At 39.4% G+C, this 17,596-nt stretch overlaps 2 protein-coding genes across 3 annotated transcripts; both read left to right on the top strand.

Annotated features, from left to right (window-relative positions):
* The first annotated feature begins 1,449 nt into the window (after window positions 1-1,449).
* On the top strand, window positions 1,450-9,898 carry LOC131242186 (glutathione hydrolase 1-like). 2 transcript variants are annotated; one of them, XM_058240666.1, is made up of 7 exons: window positions 1,450-1,564; window positions 5,063-5,406; window positions 5,958-6,476; window positions 7,123-7,358; window positions 8,466-8,730; window positions 8,931-9,068; window positions 9,415-9,898. In XM_058240666.1, the coding sequence occupies exons 1-7, from the start codon at window positions 1,558-1,560 to the stop codon at window positions 9,658-9,660; spliced, it is 1,755 nt and encodes a 584-aa protein (XP_058096649.1). In that variant the 5' UTR covers window positions 1,450-1,557; the 3' UTR covers window positions 9,661-9,898. The 2 variants fall into 2 exon arrangements, with proteins under 2 accessions (XP_058096649.1, XP_058096647.1); XM_058240664.1 differs by lacking the exon at window positions 1,450-1,564 and having other exon boundaries at window positions 5,032-5,406; window positions 9,415-9,897.
* A 3,429-nt stretch (window positions 9,899-13,327) lies between these two features.
* On the top strand, window positions 13,328-15,965 carry LOC131242187 (putative inactive glutathione hydrolase 4). Its single transcript, XM_058240667.1, has 4 exons — window positions 13,328-13,529; window positions 14,667-14,931; window positions 15,112-15,249; window positions 15,593-15,965. The coding sequence occupies exons 1-4, from the start codon at window positions 13,381-13,383 to the stop codon at window positions 15,836-15,838; spliced, it is 798 nt and encodes a 265-aa protein (XP_058096650.1). The 5' UTR covers window positions 13,328-13,380; the 3' UTR covers window positions 15,839-15,965.
* Window positions 15,966-17,596: the final 1,631 nt, after the last annotated feature.

The raw sequence follows: 17,596 nt of genomic DNA on the forward strand, positions 1-17,596 counted from the left end.
AGCTCATTTTGGTTACTTGGAATTTGTGAAGGGAAGGAGAGAGAGGGGGTGGTTGAAAGAAAAGTGATGGGAGATGGGTGATGGATGGGAGTGATGGGTGAGGTGATGGATTGGTTGACTTTTGGGTTTGCTTGACTTGTGGAGAAAGGAAGCATGGGTTGCTCTTGTACTTGACATGATGTGATGTGATTGATTGATGGAGTGATTGATTGATGAGACATGATGTAGAGATTCTCTTGGGATTGCAACGCGCAGTGTTTTCTCGAAATAAACGCCGGCTCACATTTTCCTGTCAGGGTATCGGATCAGTGCGTAAGACGTGGCACCGGAACCGCGGCGACGGTGCGGTCACAATGGTATAAGTCTCGAATTAAGCCGACTAAATTCTACTGGATACGACTTAGGATCACGCGCAAACATCGATTATATGTCGCAGGTTGCCGGAATTCGACGGGAAGGATCACGGCAGTCGACGGAACAGTACGGACTAAGATACGGGTCTTACACACAGTAAAAATATCAGCGATCTACGATGAACATGTGCGATTTACAATAAATATCGATGATCCACCACACAACATTTATCCATTACAATATATTTCCATCTTAGTATTCTTTCATTATAAAAATTCATTCATTACAACATTCATCAATTATAATATTTTTTTCATTACAAAATTTGTGCATTACAAAATTCATCCATTACTAAATAATTCCATTATAAAAAAATCATCCATTATAGTATTCTTCCAGACTCTATTCCTTTTTACAAACTCCCGCTATTCATATTAATTTTTTTTATAAAAAAACTAAAAAATAATTATAAAAGAAACCAAGGAAGGAAGAAGAAATGAAGGAATAATGAAAGTAATAAAAAAACACCATCCTCCCTTCTCGTGAAAAAAAAAAAAACTAACGAATAGGGAAAAACTAAATGACCCTGGTATGAAAGGGTCTCATATTTTAAATATATCAACATCTTATGTACAACCCACTAGGTTGTTGTGAAGTAAATCCAGCCGTTTCTCGTCAGTCCAACTTTGAAATAAAAACTCATCACAAATGAACCACACAAGATAAAAAAGTTCAAAATTAATACACAATGTTAGTGTAGTTGTAAATTATAGAGAACTTCAAACAAAGAAATAGAAAAAATTCTATTATGAATTCATGATTGTTCGACTAAAATAAATTAATCAAATTGGTTAAGAGGTAGGATAAATTTCAATTTTGGGTGGGGACATGTCCTTTTTAAAAGGATAGTTCTCTTTTCCCACAATTAGATGTGCAACTTTGATAAATGGGCGTTCTTGTCCTCCAAAAATTAAAAAGTGACATCAATCCTACAAACTTAAGTCTGATACATATGAGATCTTGACGCGACAGCAACGTAGTATAGGGCCATATAGACAAAAAAGCCTTCTCTATAAAGAAAAGTACAACGTGGATGTCGGTGTTTTGGTAGGTTCTCCTACTGCGCGTCCTCATTCTCGCGGGGCTTTTGTTCGAGCGAGCCGGCAGAGGAAGTTCGGCCGTCCGATCGAGGTCTTGAAGATCATGTCCGGTAAGTAGTTAGAAATCATATGCCTGCTTCCTCACGTGAGATGGACGGCGTGGCATGGCTCATGAGTGTGAGATCTGGTCCATTCATGAGGTAAAGATCAGAATGGTCCACTCCACAACCTGGCCACACTTGTATTGAATATGGGCCTTTGCTCTTCCCTTCTTTTTTTCCAGCCGTCGATTTTTCTAATTCAAGTTTGGCCGTCCTCATGCGTCGATAGCTATTTATTTTCGAGGCAGGGCATGCCGACGTTGGCCCTTCCCTGATGGATGGTCTGTGCACTCGTGTCATGTACGCATGTATGCCATCAAGCCCGTCCATCTCACCGCCAGGGAGCACGATGAGCATGGATACTCTCCACGCGTGCTACGGTTACATTTGAGATCCACGCCGTTCATCTTGTGGAGACACTGACGTCTCTACAATTTAGTCAGTTTTATTCAGCTAGCACATGATTTGCCCAGGTTTGATTTTTGCGGAGAAAATTATCACTGTAAACGCCACCTTTTATCCAGCGTCTTTTATGAACCGTGCAAAACTTACCTTACCAACTTAGACCTTGTACCGTTGTACGTACGGACAGAGCATTTTGAAGACGAAAATACCGCTGTCCGTACGTGCAATGCTATGTGAAAAGCAAGGGTATTTTCGTCCTGAAATGTTCTGTCCGTATGTGCAAGGTCTAAGGTGGGAAGGTAACTTTTGGAATCCTAATAAAAGACGATGGATAAAGGTAGCATTCACAGTGGTAATTTTCTCTTTTTTTGCGCTAGAGAATCAAATTAATGGGAGAGGATGAGGTTAGCTAACACAGTAGTGGGTGTTTCCGTGACTGTGGGGCCAACGTTTATGTATTTGTTGTATATCCACGCCGTCCATCAGTTTTTTAAGCTCATTTAAAGACATGGTTCGAAATCCGGAGTAGATCCAAATCTCATATTGACCACACCAAAGGAAACATGAGTTATTGAACGTCCACCATTAAAAGCTTCCTATGGATCATTGAACGTCCACCGTAATTTTTATTAGCCATATAGCCTGTTGATAAGGAGTCACAGATCTGGATGAAGGGAAAACACAAATATCAGCTTGATCCAAAGCTTTTGTGCCCCCGGGAAGCTTTTAATGGTCAATCATCATTGTTTCCAGTGGTGTGGTCCGCCTGAGTTATGGATCTGCCTAATCTTTGGTCCCCATGTCTTAAAATGGTCTGTATAAACGGATGGACGGTGTGGATATACAACATATACATCAATGTGGGTCCCACAGTAAGGGAAACACCAACTACGATGCTACCCGTGTAACACCTGATCTACTCCCCAAATTAATGGCCCAGCGTAAAGGCGGTTTAGATCCCAAACACGTGTAACAATGGCGGACGCGGATTTCCTGCGAAAGCTTTCGCAGGAAGTTCCTGCGCAAGGTCCCCCACGAATATAATCGTACCCATCATATCAGGAGCGCCTTTTATGTGGATCCCCATATACAGCGAGGTCGGTGGATCCCTGACTTTGAGCCCACTTTGATGTAAGCGCCTTACATCCACACCGTCCATCGATTTTGACAGCTCACTTTAAGTATAAGGCATGATCCCACAACCGAAGCAGGTCCAAGTGGATCATACCATAGGAAACAGTCTTGATTGAATCCCTACCATTAAAAACTTAATAGGGCCTACCAGAATTTTTATTTTCCATTGAACCTGTTGATAAGGTCACAAAGACTTGGATGACTTGACGAAGAGGCCACACAAATATCAGCTTGATCGTGCGGTTTCCTGTATTGTGGTCCACTTGATATTTGGATATGCTTTATTTCCGTATTCATGTTCTAAAATTAGTTTTCAAAACCAATGGACTGTACTGAGGGGATATGAGGCACATACATCAAAGTGGGCCCCACGATCAGGTATCCCACCCACCTACCAAAGCCGCCTCTATATCAGCATCTTAAAAAGTAAAGAAAGAGAAAACGATAAAAAGAAGAGCAGTAATGCCCATAGCATGAGATTCGCTCTATCCGTGTTGCCGTGACATGTGAGGCCGGGATAGGTTTCATTGTTAGTGTATGGCTGCCTTGAGATTCGGATCCAACCTTCTTTTTTTCTCTTGCATCAAAATGATATGAAAAAACAGATGGACAGCTAACAACTATCAATCCGCGTCCCTCTTTCCAGAACGGGGATTGGGCCACCACATACGCTATCCGTGTGATAGTGACACGTGTCTTCTCTTTCCAGCGCGGGCATTTCCACCACATATGCCACCATAGAGTGCATGTCACATTCAATCCGTCCATCACTTGAGTTAGCCCATGTAAAGGGAGGCGGCTTCGGTGGATCCCTGTGGGGCCCACCGTGATTTATGTGTCGTATATCCACGCCGTCCATCGATTTTTCCAGTAGGACGTGGACGAAAATCAATAGAACTAGACCTCAGGTGGACCACACTACATGAAACAAACAGTGTTGATTGACCATTAAAAACTTGTTGTAGGCCGTAAAAGTTTTGGATGAAGCTGATAGCCCTGTTCTCTCTTCATCCAGTATGTGTGACCTATCAACCGTTTTGATGGCAAATAAATATTACGGTGGGTACAGTTGCACGATAGTGTTTTCGTTGAACTAGTGCATAAATATACACGTGTCAAGTGCAAACAACATCCAACCCATCCAAATGGTCGGTCCCACCACAAGGAACTCCTAATACAAAAATCAGAGGAAGCGGATTGCGTAGTGAGTAACTCACTCCGCTTAGCGTACGAGTAAACTCTGTGAGGTCCACCATGATTTATGTATTTTATCCGCTCCGTCCATCCATTTTATCAGATAATTTTAGGTTTTTAGCCCAAAAATGAAGCATGTATAATGTTCAAATGGACCACACCAAAGGAAACAGTCGAATTGAACATTTACCATTGAAAAATTCTTGGGGTCCACAGAAGTTTTGGATCAAGCTTATATTTGTCTTTTCCCTTCATCCATGTCCGTATGATATTATGAACAGGTTTGATGATTAAAAAAATAAAAATCACTGTGGGGCCTAGTAAGGTTTCAACGGTGGAAATCATTATCCCCACTGTTTCCTGTGGTATGATCCACTTGATCTTTGGATATGCTTAATTTTTGGAATCAACCCCTTAAATTAGATGTAAAAACAGATGGACGTCTTGGATGGACCACATACATTCAAGGTGGGCCCAACTGAGTTTACCCAGTACGATAAGAGCGTATTGAGTAACTCAGTACGCAATCCGATTTCAAAATCAGACGAATCCACTCATCCTGTGGGCCACACGATGGAGAACAGTTGACAAACGCCAATAGGATCAAAGTACATATGTGGACCTGCAGATGAATGTATCAGTCTAATTTTCGAGTCAACTCAAAATCCGACCGAGTCGAGTTTTTCGAGTTACCATGTTCAGTTCATCACTAAGCTGACTCCAAATAGCTAGGACAAGGCAATTCATGACTTAGATCAATGGTTGTCGTTGCAGCTCTCTTGATGTTGTGGCCCACCATTGCACTCATCGTGCTGTTGTCTCTGCCCAATTCAAGTCTTTCTAGTTTGAATGACTTGATCACAAATAGACGTGAGCAAATTGTAGCTAAAAATGGAGCAGTTGCAACGGATGATGGACGGTGTTCGAGAATTGGGAGAGACGTTCTTCGTGAAGGAGGCCATGCCGTTGATGCAGCAATCGCAGCCACTTTTTGCTTGGGCGTCGTAAGCCCAGCATCGAGTGGCATTGGAGGAGGTGCTTTCATGCTGGTCAGATCAGCAGCTGGAATTTCAGAAGCCTTTGATATGAGAGAAACTGCTCCATTGCTTGCTTCTCAGGTACTTAGATTTCTGTTACATTTTTTAAAATTGAAACACTAAAACATCTGTAGTAAAGTGATACTTGCACATGATCAGGACCACTGGGTTGGTGGGCCATATACCAACAGGCAATGGAGAATGATAGAGATTAGACTCTGGTAGCCATTCAATTAGGACTCCAATAGCATCTTTATACTCCCACTCAATACAAGCTAGGCCTAGAGTTCTTTGATCAACAATGTAGATATGATGGGCCCCACCACCAATTGGGTGTGCCCAAAACATCCTCTAGTTTGCAATATCATAAACATCCATTAGCATTTTTGGACAGTTTGCAATATCATAAACATCCATTAGCATTTTTGGACAATTAATATTTTTTTTTCTTATTGATGGATAAAGATCTTCCAATGGGCATTACCAACACAAGGTGCACCCCATCATAGGAATGGTGCAGAATCATCAAATCATGAGCCCCACATTCAGACTATCACATCAAGATCAACAAATTGCACATTACTGAATTTCAAAAACTGTTTAATCTAAAGTTTCTTTAAGGATGTTTACAGAACATGTATGCCAACAATGCAACCTTAAAAGCAAGTGGTGCACTCTCTGTAGCGGTTCCAGCAGAACTTGCAGGCCTTCACGAAGCGTGGAACCGACATGGAAGACTTCCATGGAAGAGACTAGTAATGCCGGCTGCCTATCTTGCTCGAAGAGGATTTAGAGTATCTCCGTATCTACATTTCCAGATGGTTAGAACAGAAGCCGGGATTCTCGCCGATGAGGGACTGAAAGAGATATTTACGTCAAACAAGAAGCTGTTGAAGACGGGCGATGTCTGTCGCAATAAGAAGTTGGGACGGACACTAGAAGCCATTTCAATACACGGGCCGGCGGCATTTTATAATGGCTCTATTGGGGTCAAGTTGGTTAGAGATGTTCGAAAGGCTGGAGGGGTACTAACAATGAAAGACTTGGAAATGTATCGAGTTAAGGTGAAGGAACCGATCTCTGCCGATATCTTGGGGCTTAAGATACTCGGCATGCCTCCACCTTCATCTGGTGGCGCTGGAATGATACTAGTAAGAATCTTTTCCATCTTATTTTTTTAGCATGTATGCACTGTTACAGTAAAAAAGACTAATCTGCATTTGTATTTAGATATTTGTCAGTTGGAGTGTATGGACATTGCATTTTCTACATTGGCTAAGGCTGTGTTTGGATGTACAATTGAATTGAATTGCAATAATTAGCTCAATAAGGTGAAAATGACTAAAGGAGGTGGAATCCTTGGGAAATCGAGAATTTTCGAATCCAACAGTAATTTCGTTGTTTGATTATGAGTGCTGTTTTCTATGGGAAATGGTTTAACAGGTTTCTTGGGGAAATAGTTTTACTCTTTTTTGAGGAAATGTTAGATAAAGGACATCGATTTCCCCCTCTTTTTTTACTTTTTAACATAAGAGGAATCCACAGCATTATTCATGTAGATGTAAGAGGATATAAATTACAATTAAGTTACTTTAAAGTTGGATTTGAAAGAAACATAACTGCAATTTGCAGCTTACTACATTATCAATACTAGGATCTACGATCTGTTCAGTTGCACTTGCAGAAGTGAATTTCCACATTCCAGTTCAGTTGTACATCCAAAGGCGGCATCTGTTTCCGCATAGGAGACTATATTTTCAAGCATCCATGTAACGTTTCTCTCATTTCACATCACAGATTTTAAATATTCTTTCTCGATATGGAGTCCCTTCAGGTGTTTCTGGCTCTCTGGGGCTTCATCGGGAGATCGAAGCATTGAAACACATGATTGCTGTGAGGATGAATCTAGGTGATCCGGATTTTGTAAATGTATCCAAAGTTCTTTCTGATATGCTCTCACCCAAGTTTGCCGAGGAGTTGAAGGCTACCATATTCGACAATATGACATTTAATCCTCCTTACTATGGTGGCAAGTAAGGAAAATCGTCCTCTGATGCTTGATAATGAAATCAATCATTTTATATGTATGATATTGGTTTTCAGAGAAATCTTCTCCTTGGAACAAGTTCTCATGAGAACCTGTGAGAATCCTTTGAGAACTCATCCCACGCAGAACTGTTCCTAGGAGAAAATTTCTCTTTTAGTACTATCCAATTCGGGACGTTTGATTGACATCTGTTTTTCACTGCTTGATTAATGGTTTTCAAAAATCTAACTTTTGGGTTCCATTTATCATCGTAAGAATGTTGTTTACTTACTCGCTTGGGTCCTTGCTCTTGCTCCGGTGGTACACTCTTAGGAGTTCCAAACCTGGTCAAGGGTTCGAGTACCCATATTAGATGAAATCCCACTACGGCGTGAGTGTGTGGCAGTGTGTTAAAAAAAAATAATAAATAAATAAATAAAAATAAAAAGAAAAGAAACCCAATATAGAAACTGTTACAGAGAACCGATCCATTCCGAACTACCTTGAAAAATGGTACATGTTGCTAATTCAAACAGTCGATTTTACTGGTATATATGCAAAACCATGAGAGAGTCTTGATAACAATTAAAAATAATAATCATAAATCTCTGTTCCTAAACCTGTCGACATTTTGGACAGTTGTCAATTGTAAAACTGTTGCTGATCTATCTTTAACACCCGACCCTGAATTGCTCGGAGAAGGTTAAGATGATTATGATGATGAAATGTCATGACTGATAATGACCTCATGTGTGTTTTTTCCTTCTCTTTTCTCTCTTCCTTAAGCATGTCGATCCCGTTAAGGCTTCATTTGGATGAAAATCTGAAATGGACTCAGCAAAAATTCAGTTCAGTACAAAAGTTCCACATGAAAGTAATTTAATTACAATTTGGAGATAGGTTCTTAATCTAAATACTAGTCACTGTTTGGCCATTTCCTCTTTATGTAACTAAATTGTCAAAATTCAATTCTAAAGTGCATCCAAACATGTCTTAAGAGTGGATCCAAGCAGTTTAGCAGTCACATGTGAAAATGTCTTGTAGGCTGAGGTTTTTTTTTTTTTTTTTTAATTATCTGGATTTGTATCGACTGTAATGAGTGTTTTACTTGTAGGTGGAACCAAATTCATGACCATGGCACCAGTCATTTGTGCATTGTTGATGGTGAGCGGAACGCTGTCTCAATGACCAGCACCATAAATGCGTACTTTGGGGCACGGTTTCTGTCGCCAAGTACAGGCATAGTGCTTAACAATGAAATGGATGATTTTTCAATCCCCGGGAATGGTTTGGCCAACAATCCGCCGCCAGCCCCTGCAAATTTCGTTAGGCCATCCAAAAGGCCATTATCTTCCATGACACCAACTATCATTGTCAAGGTAACCTGTTTCTCTCCAACCTGAAAATATTGAGGCTGCATTTGGATGACTACTAAATTGAATTGCAATAATCACTTCATATGAAATGAAGTTAACAAGCTTGTAATTGCCTTCCCAAATTGCACTCCTGAACTAGTTATTGTAATTCAGTTCAATTGTGTGTCCAAACACATGATGGTGACAGTTTCATTGATTAACAGGATGGGCAACTGAAGGCAGTGTTGGGTGCAAGTGGAGGAGCGATGATCATCGCAGGGACGATTGAGGTGTTCTTGAATCATTTTGCAAAGGGAATGGATCCTCTTTCTTCAGTTATGGGTCCAAGGGTGTATCATCAGGTTCGACGAAAATTCCATACGCTAATCCTACTTCCAGTTTGGTTGTCTTTCCCATTTCTTTCCAGTGAGAAGAGACGGATCAAATTCATTATCATAAGGTCCCAAATCCTGCATACTTCCTACGACTTGGGAGAGGTAGTTTTTTGATTAATGATCAGATGAGAAAATGAAAATTTGCATTTTCTTCATTAGTCCTAAAAACATTCACAAGTTCTGTTTATTGGCGACCGAAGGCTGAGATAACAGAGACGCGAAATATATCCAGCGGTCAGCATTGTGGGGTACATCCAAACAGTTCCAAGATCAGCATCCAAGCTTTCAAATTAATGTGTTCTTGTTTTTGCAGCTGATTCCGAATGTGGTGCAGTATGAGAATTGGACAACGGTAAGCGGGGACCACTTTGAAGTTCCTGATGAGATGAGAGCTGCCCTACGCAAGAAGGGCCATGTCCTACAAAGCCTATCTGGTGGGACCATTTGCCAGTTCATAGTGCACAATATAGAGAGTTTGAAGGCCGTTGGAGGCGTTATCTCTGGGGAACTCACCGCTATAAGTGACCCACGAAAGGGCGGTTTTCCAGCTGGTTTTTGAGCTTGTAAGGCCATCTTTCCAAAACATGGACATTGTTTTTGCGGCATTGATGGAATGGGATTAAACAATTCTAACGTAGCTGAAACTTTATTGAATAAAAATGAAAACATTTACAGAAAAACAGAACTATCTAGCGTATGGCAATACATGAAGACCACCACCATGAAAGGAATGAAACCATAGGCCCAGATGCTCCTCACCGCAGTGGGACCGCTTCTTCTTCAGCTCTTCGATCAAGGCCTTGTCCGGCAGGACGGAGCTCCAGCACAGGGCGTGTGGCTCACTTGTGTTCTAGCCATGTGTCCAAGCAATCCTTGTGAAACACATGCTTGCATTGCAACTCCCTTATCTCTTCTCCTTGCTTGAATTCGCATAGACAAACTGCAGACTCAATGGATTTGGGTCTTGTTCATCCTCATTTATGACCATTGGATGTTTCTTCTCGACCAACGCCAGATACCAACCCACCGCTGTTGGTTGCAGTGGATTTCTGTTGAGCCCAAAATAGCAAGTAACTGATCTGATCATGAGGACTACTTAATGAAGTAGTAAGGAAAAAACGATGATGGTTACTACATCGAGCTTTATATATATATAGGAAGTTTGAGAACTAAAAAAATCCCATCTTAGTTGGAGAAGATATTCAGAGAGAGATGAATCTTAATGAGAATATAGAAGGCATTGATATAGTTGCCGGGTTCCTTGAAAAATTAAAAAATAAAAGAAAAAAGGAAAAAAAGACATGGGTCTTTCTATAATATTTGAAGAGAAATGCTCCATTCTCTCGAGAGGACCGTATGTTGTAATGCTCCTAGTTGCATTGGGGCACTAGGACTAATCAATCCATTCATCTAGATTGTTCATTAGGTCTGGTGCCATCATGACAACATTGCCGCCTTTGAAACTTTAAGAACACGATCAAAGTTGGTAAATTTGTACCCAAACGCCTCAAGTGCTCCAAGAGATATGAAGCTCTTCCTCATATCAGGAATGTGTCTCACCTTGGTCAAGTTACGCTCCATACCATCAAACATTTTGATGTGCGTCAATCCAACACCTACCACATTACAGGTATTATCATTTCCTATAAATACCTAACCACAATTGCACTCTCTATAACTGGCGAACCAACTCTAATGAGGAGTTACGTGATGTGATGCCCCAATATCCAAAATTCACTCATCCTTACGATAATCATATAAGTGTCCGACCATGGACACTAACAATATGTCATAACCACTTGTACTTACATCAGGCTTTATAGTGTTGGGTTCCTTGGAAAAAACCTCTGAATTTTTTTTCTTAACCTTAGGATTTGTGCAATCATTATTCATGTGCCCAGACATTCCCCAATTCCACCACTTTAACTTATCTTTGCCTTTGCCCTTGGATATGAACCTCGGCCAAGAAAATCCACTATCACGCTTAGAATTATGTCCCCTTGTAACCAATGCATCAGTAGAGGCACATACGTCACCGATTTTCTTTCTCATCGCCTTTCCTTGAAAGACCGAGATAACAGTATTGATGCTAATAGTCAATTTAACCGGTGCACAATGAGTCCTTGAATGACTCATACGAAGTAGGAAGAGAATTCAACAGGATGTACATCCGATCCTCATCTTTCATCGTTTTCTCCAAATCCATCAATTTAAAATAATCTTATTAAAGTTACTAATATGGGCCTCAACATCAGCCCCATATGTCATTTTTAGATTGAACAATTGAAGCTTCAAGTACATATGATTTTCAAGATATTTCTTCGCATAAATGTCCTCTAATTTCTCTCATGTACTTGCTGCGATTTTCTTTCTCATAATATTGTTAAAAACTTTATGTGTTAAACAAATTGGATAGAGGTTCTCGCTTTCTTATCCATCTTATTCCATTCATCATCTATCATAGTTTTTGGTCGCTTCTTAAGAAGTGCATCATCCAATCTTTGCTAAACTAGGAGACTGGTCATCTTGTTCTTCCATAGTTTAAAATTATTTTTCCCGGAGTATTTCTCAATTTCAAAGTTAGGATTAAAAGCCATTGATATTATGCTTTTATAGTCAATCTGCTTCCCAACGTTAGCTCTGACACGGAGATGAATGAAGTAAAGTATTCCAATCGCATAATCAAGTCTAATCACAAACACTTTGAATATAACGTGGAAAAACCCTTATGGACAGTAATACACTATGAAAGCAGAAAATTACAAGAGATAGAAATTACCCAATTTGAACAGGCCTTGAATCTTCCTTACAAGCCCTTAAAATCCTTTGGAACAAATTAGAACGCCCTTTAAATACCCTCTATTCTCGATTACACCCATATATATAGCCTCTATGACAATCACAATGGAAATAGGAAACAAATCCTGCACTTACGCAACTCTACATAACTCTGGACGATCTTTCGATGGGACTTCGATGGCATCAAGAGACTGTTGATAGCATCGAACATCTTCGATGTTACCGAATTAAACACCAAAACGTTCCAACAATAAAATATAGATTTTTCAAAATTTTCCGAGCTATCGTTTATATACATAATCATTTTCAAATTTAAGACATCAACAACAACTATGGCACATTAGTGACTATAACAACCCTAAATTTCGGTGCATTAAAATAAATATTTAAAGATTTTATTTTTAAATAAAAATATAAAAATAAGTTAATAGTTGAGTTGGTAGAGACATTCTTAGTTGAGAGAGAAGTTTAGGGATCGATTCTTGGAATAGTAATAATATTTTTTTTTATCAAATGTCATAAAAAAATTCAAATTTAGGATAAAAAATATGAAGTTCTGGAGAATAAGCGAGAGGAGATTCTAAAAAGGTTCGATCAGGAAAGTTGTAATCGTTAGATCTTTTAAATTTTTTTTTATGTTGTTAATTTCTTCTTGATCTATACAATGAATGGTGTGGATCATCCACACGATCATTGTATAGGTGTGTAGAGTCAATTTTAATAAAGTAATGTTTTTATGATTTTATATCTGGTTAGTAATATTTTAGGAATAAATTGAATGGATGGAATCTGATTATATTAAGATAGATCTATACGGATCATATGATCCCGAAGGCCAAAATATATAAGGGCGCTAATTTTCAGATCAATCTGAGCATCGGATGGGCCACATTAGTTAGATCTATAAGTGTTTAATAAAGGAATCTTATATTTTTGTGCAAGTATTGATATCACTTGGCGTAGAAGGTCAAGATGGGTCATCGGTGTATGTGTGGTTAGATCCGCGCAATCTATCTAATGTGTAGAGGCAAAATATGATAAGACCTCAAGAATCTGGATGATCCGATCATTCGGTGAGCCACTCCGATTAATTATTTGACATTCAATTTCAGAATCTTAAAAAAGAAATAAAAGATAGAAATATAAAATAGAAAATTTAATTATTTGACAATTTTGGATTTGGCCATCTAGGATGTTAATCAAAGGTGGGCCCCACCATTTAATAAAAATAGATGTATAATAATATCGTTGATATAATTGATAGAACTTTTGAATTCAAACCAACCTAATTACCTTATGGTTTCTACACTATCAAATTCAGGTGAGTAACCCAACTTGTCTTATAATTCATTAAAATTAAAATAAATCGTTTGTGATTATTTGATTAATTGATATACTGATTTGAGTATTTTGATATGGAGTCCCTTCAGGTGTTTCTGGCTCTCTGGGGCTTCATCGGGAGATCGAAGCATTGAAACACATGGTTGCTATGAGGATGAATCTAAGTGATCCGGATTTTGTAAATGTATCCAAAGTTCTTTCTGATATGCTCTCACCCAAGTTTGCCGAGGAGTTGAAGGCTACCCTACTCGACAATATGACATTTAATCCTCCTTACTATGGTGGCAAGTAAGGAAAATCGTCCTCTGATGCTTGATGATGAAATCAATCATTTTATATGTATGATATTGGTTTTCAGAGAAATCTTCTCCTTGGAACAAGTTCTCATGAGAACCTGTGAGAATCCTTTGAGAACTCATCCCACGCAGAACTGTTCCTAGGAGAAAATCTCTCTTTTAGTACTATCCAATTCGGGACGTTTGATTGACATTTGTTTTTCACTGCTTGATTAATGGTTTGCAAAAATCTAACTTTTGGGTTCCGTTTATCATCGTAAGAATGTTGTTTACTTGCTCGCTTGGGTCCTTGCTCTTGCTCCGGTGGTACACTCTTAGGAGTTCCAAACCTGGTCAAGGGTTCGAGTACCCATATTGGGTGAAATCCCACTATGGCGTGAGTGTGTGGCAGTGTGTTAAAAATTTTTAAAAAAAAAAAAAAAAAAAAAAAAAAGAGAAAAAAGAAGAAGAAGAAGAAGAAGAAAAGAAACCCAATATAGAAACTGTTACAGAGAACCGATCCATTCGGAACTACCTTGAAAAATGGTACATGTTGCTAATTCAAACAGTCGATTTTACTGGTATATATGCAAAACCATGAGAGAGTCTTGATAACAATTAAAAAATAATAATCATAAATCTCTGTTCTTAAACCCGTCGACATTTTGGACAGTTGTCAATTGTAAAACTGTTGCTGATCTATCTTTAACACCCGACCCTGAATTGCTCAGAGAAGGTTAAGATGATTATGATGATGAAATGTCATGACTGATAATGACCTCATGTGTGTTTTTTCCATCTCTTTTCTCTCTTCCTTAAGCTTGTCGATCCCGTTAAGGCTTCATTTGGATGAAAATCTGAAATGGACTTAGCGAAAATTCAGTTCAGTACAAAAGTTCCACATGAAAGTAATTTAATTACAATTTGGAGATGGGTTCTTAATCTAAATACTAGTCACTGTTTGGCCATTTCCTCTTTATGTAACTAAATTGTCAAAATTCAATTCTAAAGTGCATCCAAACATGTCTTAAGAGTGGATTCAAGCAGTTTAGCAGTCACATGTGAAAATGTCTTGTAGGCGGAGTTTTTTAATTTTTTAATTTTTAATTATCTGGATTTGTATCGACTGTAATGAGTGTTTTACTTGTAGGTGGAACCAAATTCATGACCATGGCACCAGTCATTTGTGCATTGTTGATGGTGAGCGGAATGCTGTCTCGATGACCAGCACCATAAATGCATACTTTGGGGCACGGTTTCTGTCACCAAGTACAGGCATAGTGCTTAACAATGAAATGGATGATTTTTCAATCCCCGGGAATGGTTTGGCCAACAATCCGCCGCCAGCCCCTGCAAATTTCGTTAGGCCATCCAAAAGGCCATTATCTTCCATGACACCAGCCATCATTGTCAAGGTAACCTGTTATTGGATGAATTTGGATGACTACTGAATTGAATTGCAATAATCACTTCATATGAAATGAAGTTAACAAGCTTGTAATAGCCTTCCCAAATTGCACTCCTGAACTAGTTATTGTAATTCAGTTCAATTGTGTGTCCAAACACATGATGGTGACAGTTTCATTGATTAACAGGATGGGCAACTGAAGGCAGTGTTGGGTGCAAGTGGAGGAGCAATGATCATCGCAGGGACGATTGAGGTGTTCTTGAATCACTTTGCAAAGGGAATGGATCCTCTTTCTTCAGTTATGGGTCCAAGGGTGTATCATCAGGTTTGACGAAAATTCCATACCCTAATCCTACTTCCAGTTTGATTGTCTTTCCCATTTCTTTTCGGTGAGAAGAGAGATCAAATTCATTATCAGAAGGTCCCAAATCCTGCACACTTCCTACGACTTGGGAGAGGTAGTTTTTCGATTAATGATCAGATGAGAAAATGAAAATTTGCATTTTCTTCATTAGTCCTAAAAACATTCACAAGTTCTGTTTATTGGCGATCGAAGGCTGAGATACAGAGATGCGAAATATATCCAGCGGTCAGCATTGTCGGGTACATCCAAACAGTTCCAAGATAAGCATCCAAGCTTTCAAATTAATGTGTTCTTGTTTTTGCAGCTGATTCCGAATGTGGTGCAGTATGAGAATTGGACAACGGTAAGCGGGGACCACTTTGAAGTTCCTGATGAGATGAGAGCCGCCCTACGCAAGAAGGGCCATGTCCTACAAAGCCTATCTGGTGGGACCATTTGCCAGTTCATAGTGCACAATATAGAGAGTTTGAAGGCCGTTGGAGGCGTTATCTCTGGGGAACTCACCGCCGTAAGTGACCCACGAAAGGGCGGTTTTCCAGCTGGTTTTTAAGCTTGTAAGGCCGTCTTTCCAAAACATGGACATTGTTTTTGCGGCATTGATGGAATGGGATTAAACGATTCTAATGTAGCTGAAACTTTATTGAATAAAAGTGAAAACATTTACAAAAAAAACAGAATTATCTAGCCCATGGCAATACATGAAGACCACCACCATGAAAGGAATGAAATCATAGGCCCGGATGCTCCTCACCGCAGCGGGACTTCAGCTCTTCGATCAAGGCCCCGTCCGGCAGGACGGAGCTCCGGCACGGGGCATGTGGCTCACTTGTGTTCTAGCCATGTGTCCAAGCAATCCTTGTGAAACACATGCTTGCATTGCAACTCCCTTATCTCCTCCTTGCTCGAATTCGCATAGATAAACTGCACACTAGATGGATTTGGGTCTTGTTCCATCCTCATATATGACCGTTGGATATTTCTTCTCTACCAACGCCAGATACCAGCCCACAGCTGTTGGTTGCAGTGGATTTCTGTTGAGCCCAAAATAGCAAGTGACTAATCTGATAATGAGGACTTCATGAAGTAAAAAACGATGACGGTTACTACATAGAGCTTATATAGGAAGTTTGAGAGCTAAAAAAAATCCCATCTTAATTAGTTGGAGAGGATATAGAAGGCACTGATCTAGTTGCTGGGTTGAAAAATTTTATATAAAAAAAAAGACATGGGTCTTTCTGTAATATTTGAAGAGAAATGCTTCATTGCTCTCGGACCACCGTAAATTGTAATGGTCCTAGTTGCAGTGGGGCACTTGGACTTATCAATCCATTCATCTAGACTGTTCATTAGTTCCAGTGCCTTCGTGACAACAGTGCCCCTTTAAAACTTTAAGAACACCATAAATGTCGGTAAATTTGTACCCAAATGCCTCAAGTTCTCCAAGAGATGTCAAGCTCTTCCTCGTATTAGAAATGTGTCTCACCTCGGTTAAGTTATGTTCCATACTATCAAACATTTTGATGTGCGCCGATCTAACACCTATCACATGACAGGTATTATCATTGCCTATAAATACCTAACCACAATCGCACTCTCTATAACTGGTGAACCAAGTTTAATGAGGAGTTATCTGATATGATACCCCAATATTCAAAATTCATTCATCCTCTCAATAATCATATAAGTGTCCGACCATGGACACTAACAACATGTGATAATCACTCATACCTACATCAAACTCTGCAGTGTTGGATTCCCTGGAAGAAGCCTCTGATTTTTTTTTCTTAACCTTAGGATTTATGCAATCATTATTCATGTGCTTAAACATTCCACCAATTTAACTTATTTTTACCTTTGCCCTTAAATTTGGACCTCAGCTAAGAAAATCCACTATCTCGCTTAGAATTATGTCCCCTTGTAACCAATGCATCAGTAGAGGCACATACGTCACCAATTTTCTTTCTCATTGCCTTTCCTTAAAAGGCCGAGATAATTGTATCGACGCTAATAGTCGATGTAACCGGTGAACAACGAGTCCTTGAATTACTCATACGAAGCAGGAAGAGAATTCAACATGATGCACATCCGATCCTTATCTTTCATCGTTTCCTCTACATCCATCAATTTACAAATAATCTTATTAAAGTTACTAATATGAGACTCAACATCAGCCCCATATACTATTTTCAGATTGAACAGTTGAAGCTTTAACTACATGTGATTTTCAAAATATTTATTTGCGTAGATGTCCTCTAATTTCTCTCTTGTACTTACTGCGGTTTTCTTTTTCATGATATTGTAGATGACC

The sequence above is a fragment of the Magnolia sinica genome, chromosome 4 (genome assembly GCF_029962835.1).
Source record: "Magnolia sinica isolate HGM2019 chromosome 4, MsV1, whole genome shotgun sequence".
In the NCBI taxonomy this organism is placed as follows: domain Eukaryota; kingdom Viridiplantae; phylum Streptophyta; class Magnoliopsida; order Magnoliales; family Magnoliaceae; genus Magnolia; species Magnolia sinica.

Excerpts from the sequence above, each read along its gene's own strand:
- LOC131242186 (XM_058240664.1), top strand. The coding sequence starts at position 5,047 with ATGGTTGTCGTTGCAGCTCTCTTGATGTTGTGGCCCACCATTGCACTC. Across the intron at positions 6,477-7,122 it reads GTGGCGCTGGAATGATACTA|ATTTTAAATATTCTTTCTCG; the intron begins GTAAGAATCTTT and ends TTCACATCACAG. Across the intron at positions 8,731-8,930 it reads CACCAACTATCATTGTCAAG|GATGGGCAACTGAAGGCAGT; the intron begins GTAACCTGTTTC and ends ATTGATTAACAG.
- LOC131242187 (XM_058240667.1), top strand. The coding sequence starts at position 13,381 with ATGGTTGCTATGAGGATGAATCTAAGTGATCCGGATTTTGTAAATGTA. Across the intron at positions 13,530-14,666 it reads CCTCCTTACTATGGTGGCAA|GTGGAACCAAATTCATGACC; the intron begins GTAAGGAAAATC and ends TTTTACTTGTAG. Across the intron at positions 14,932-15,111 it reads CACCAGCCATCATTGTCAAG|GATGGGCAACTGAAGGCAGT; the intron begins GTAACCTGTTAT and ends ATTGATTAACAG.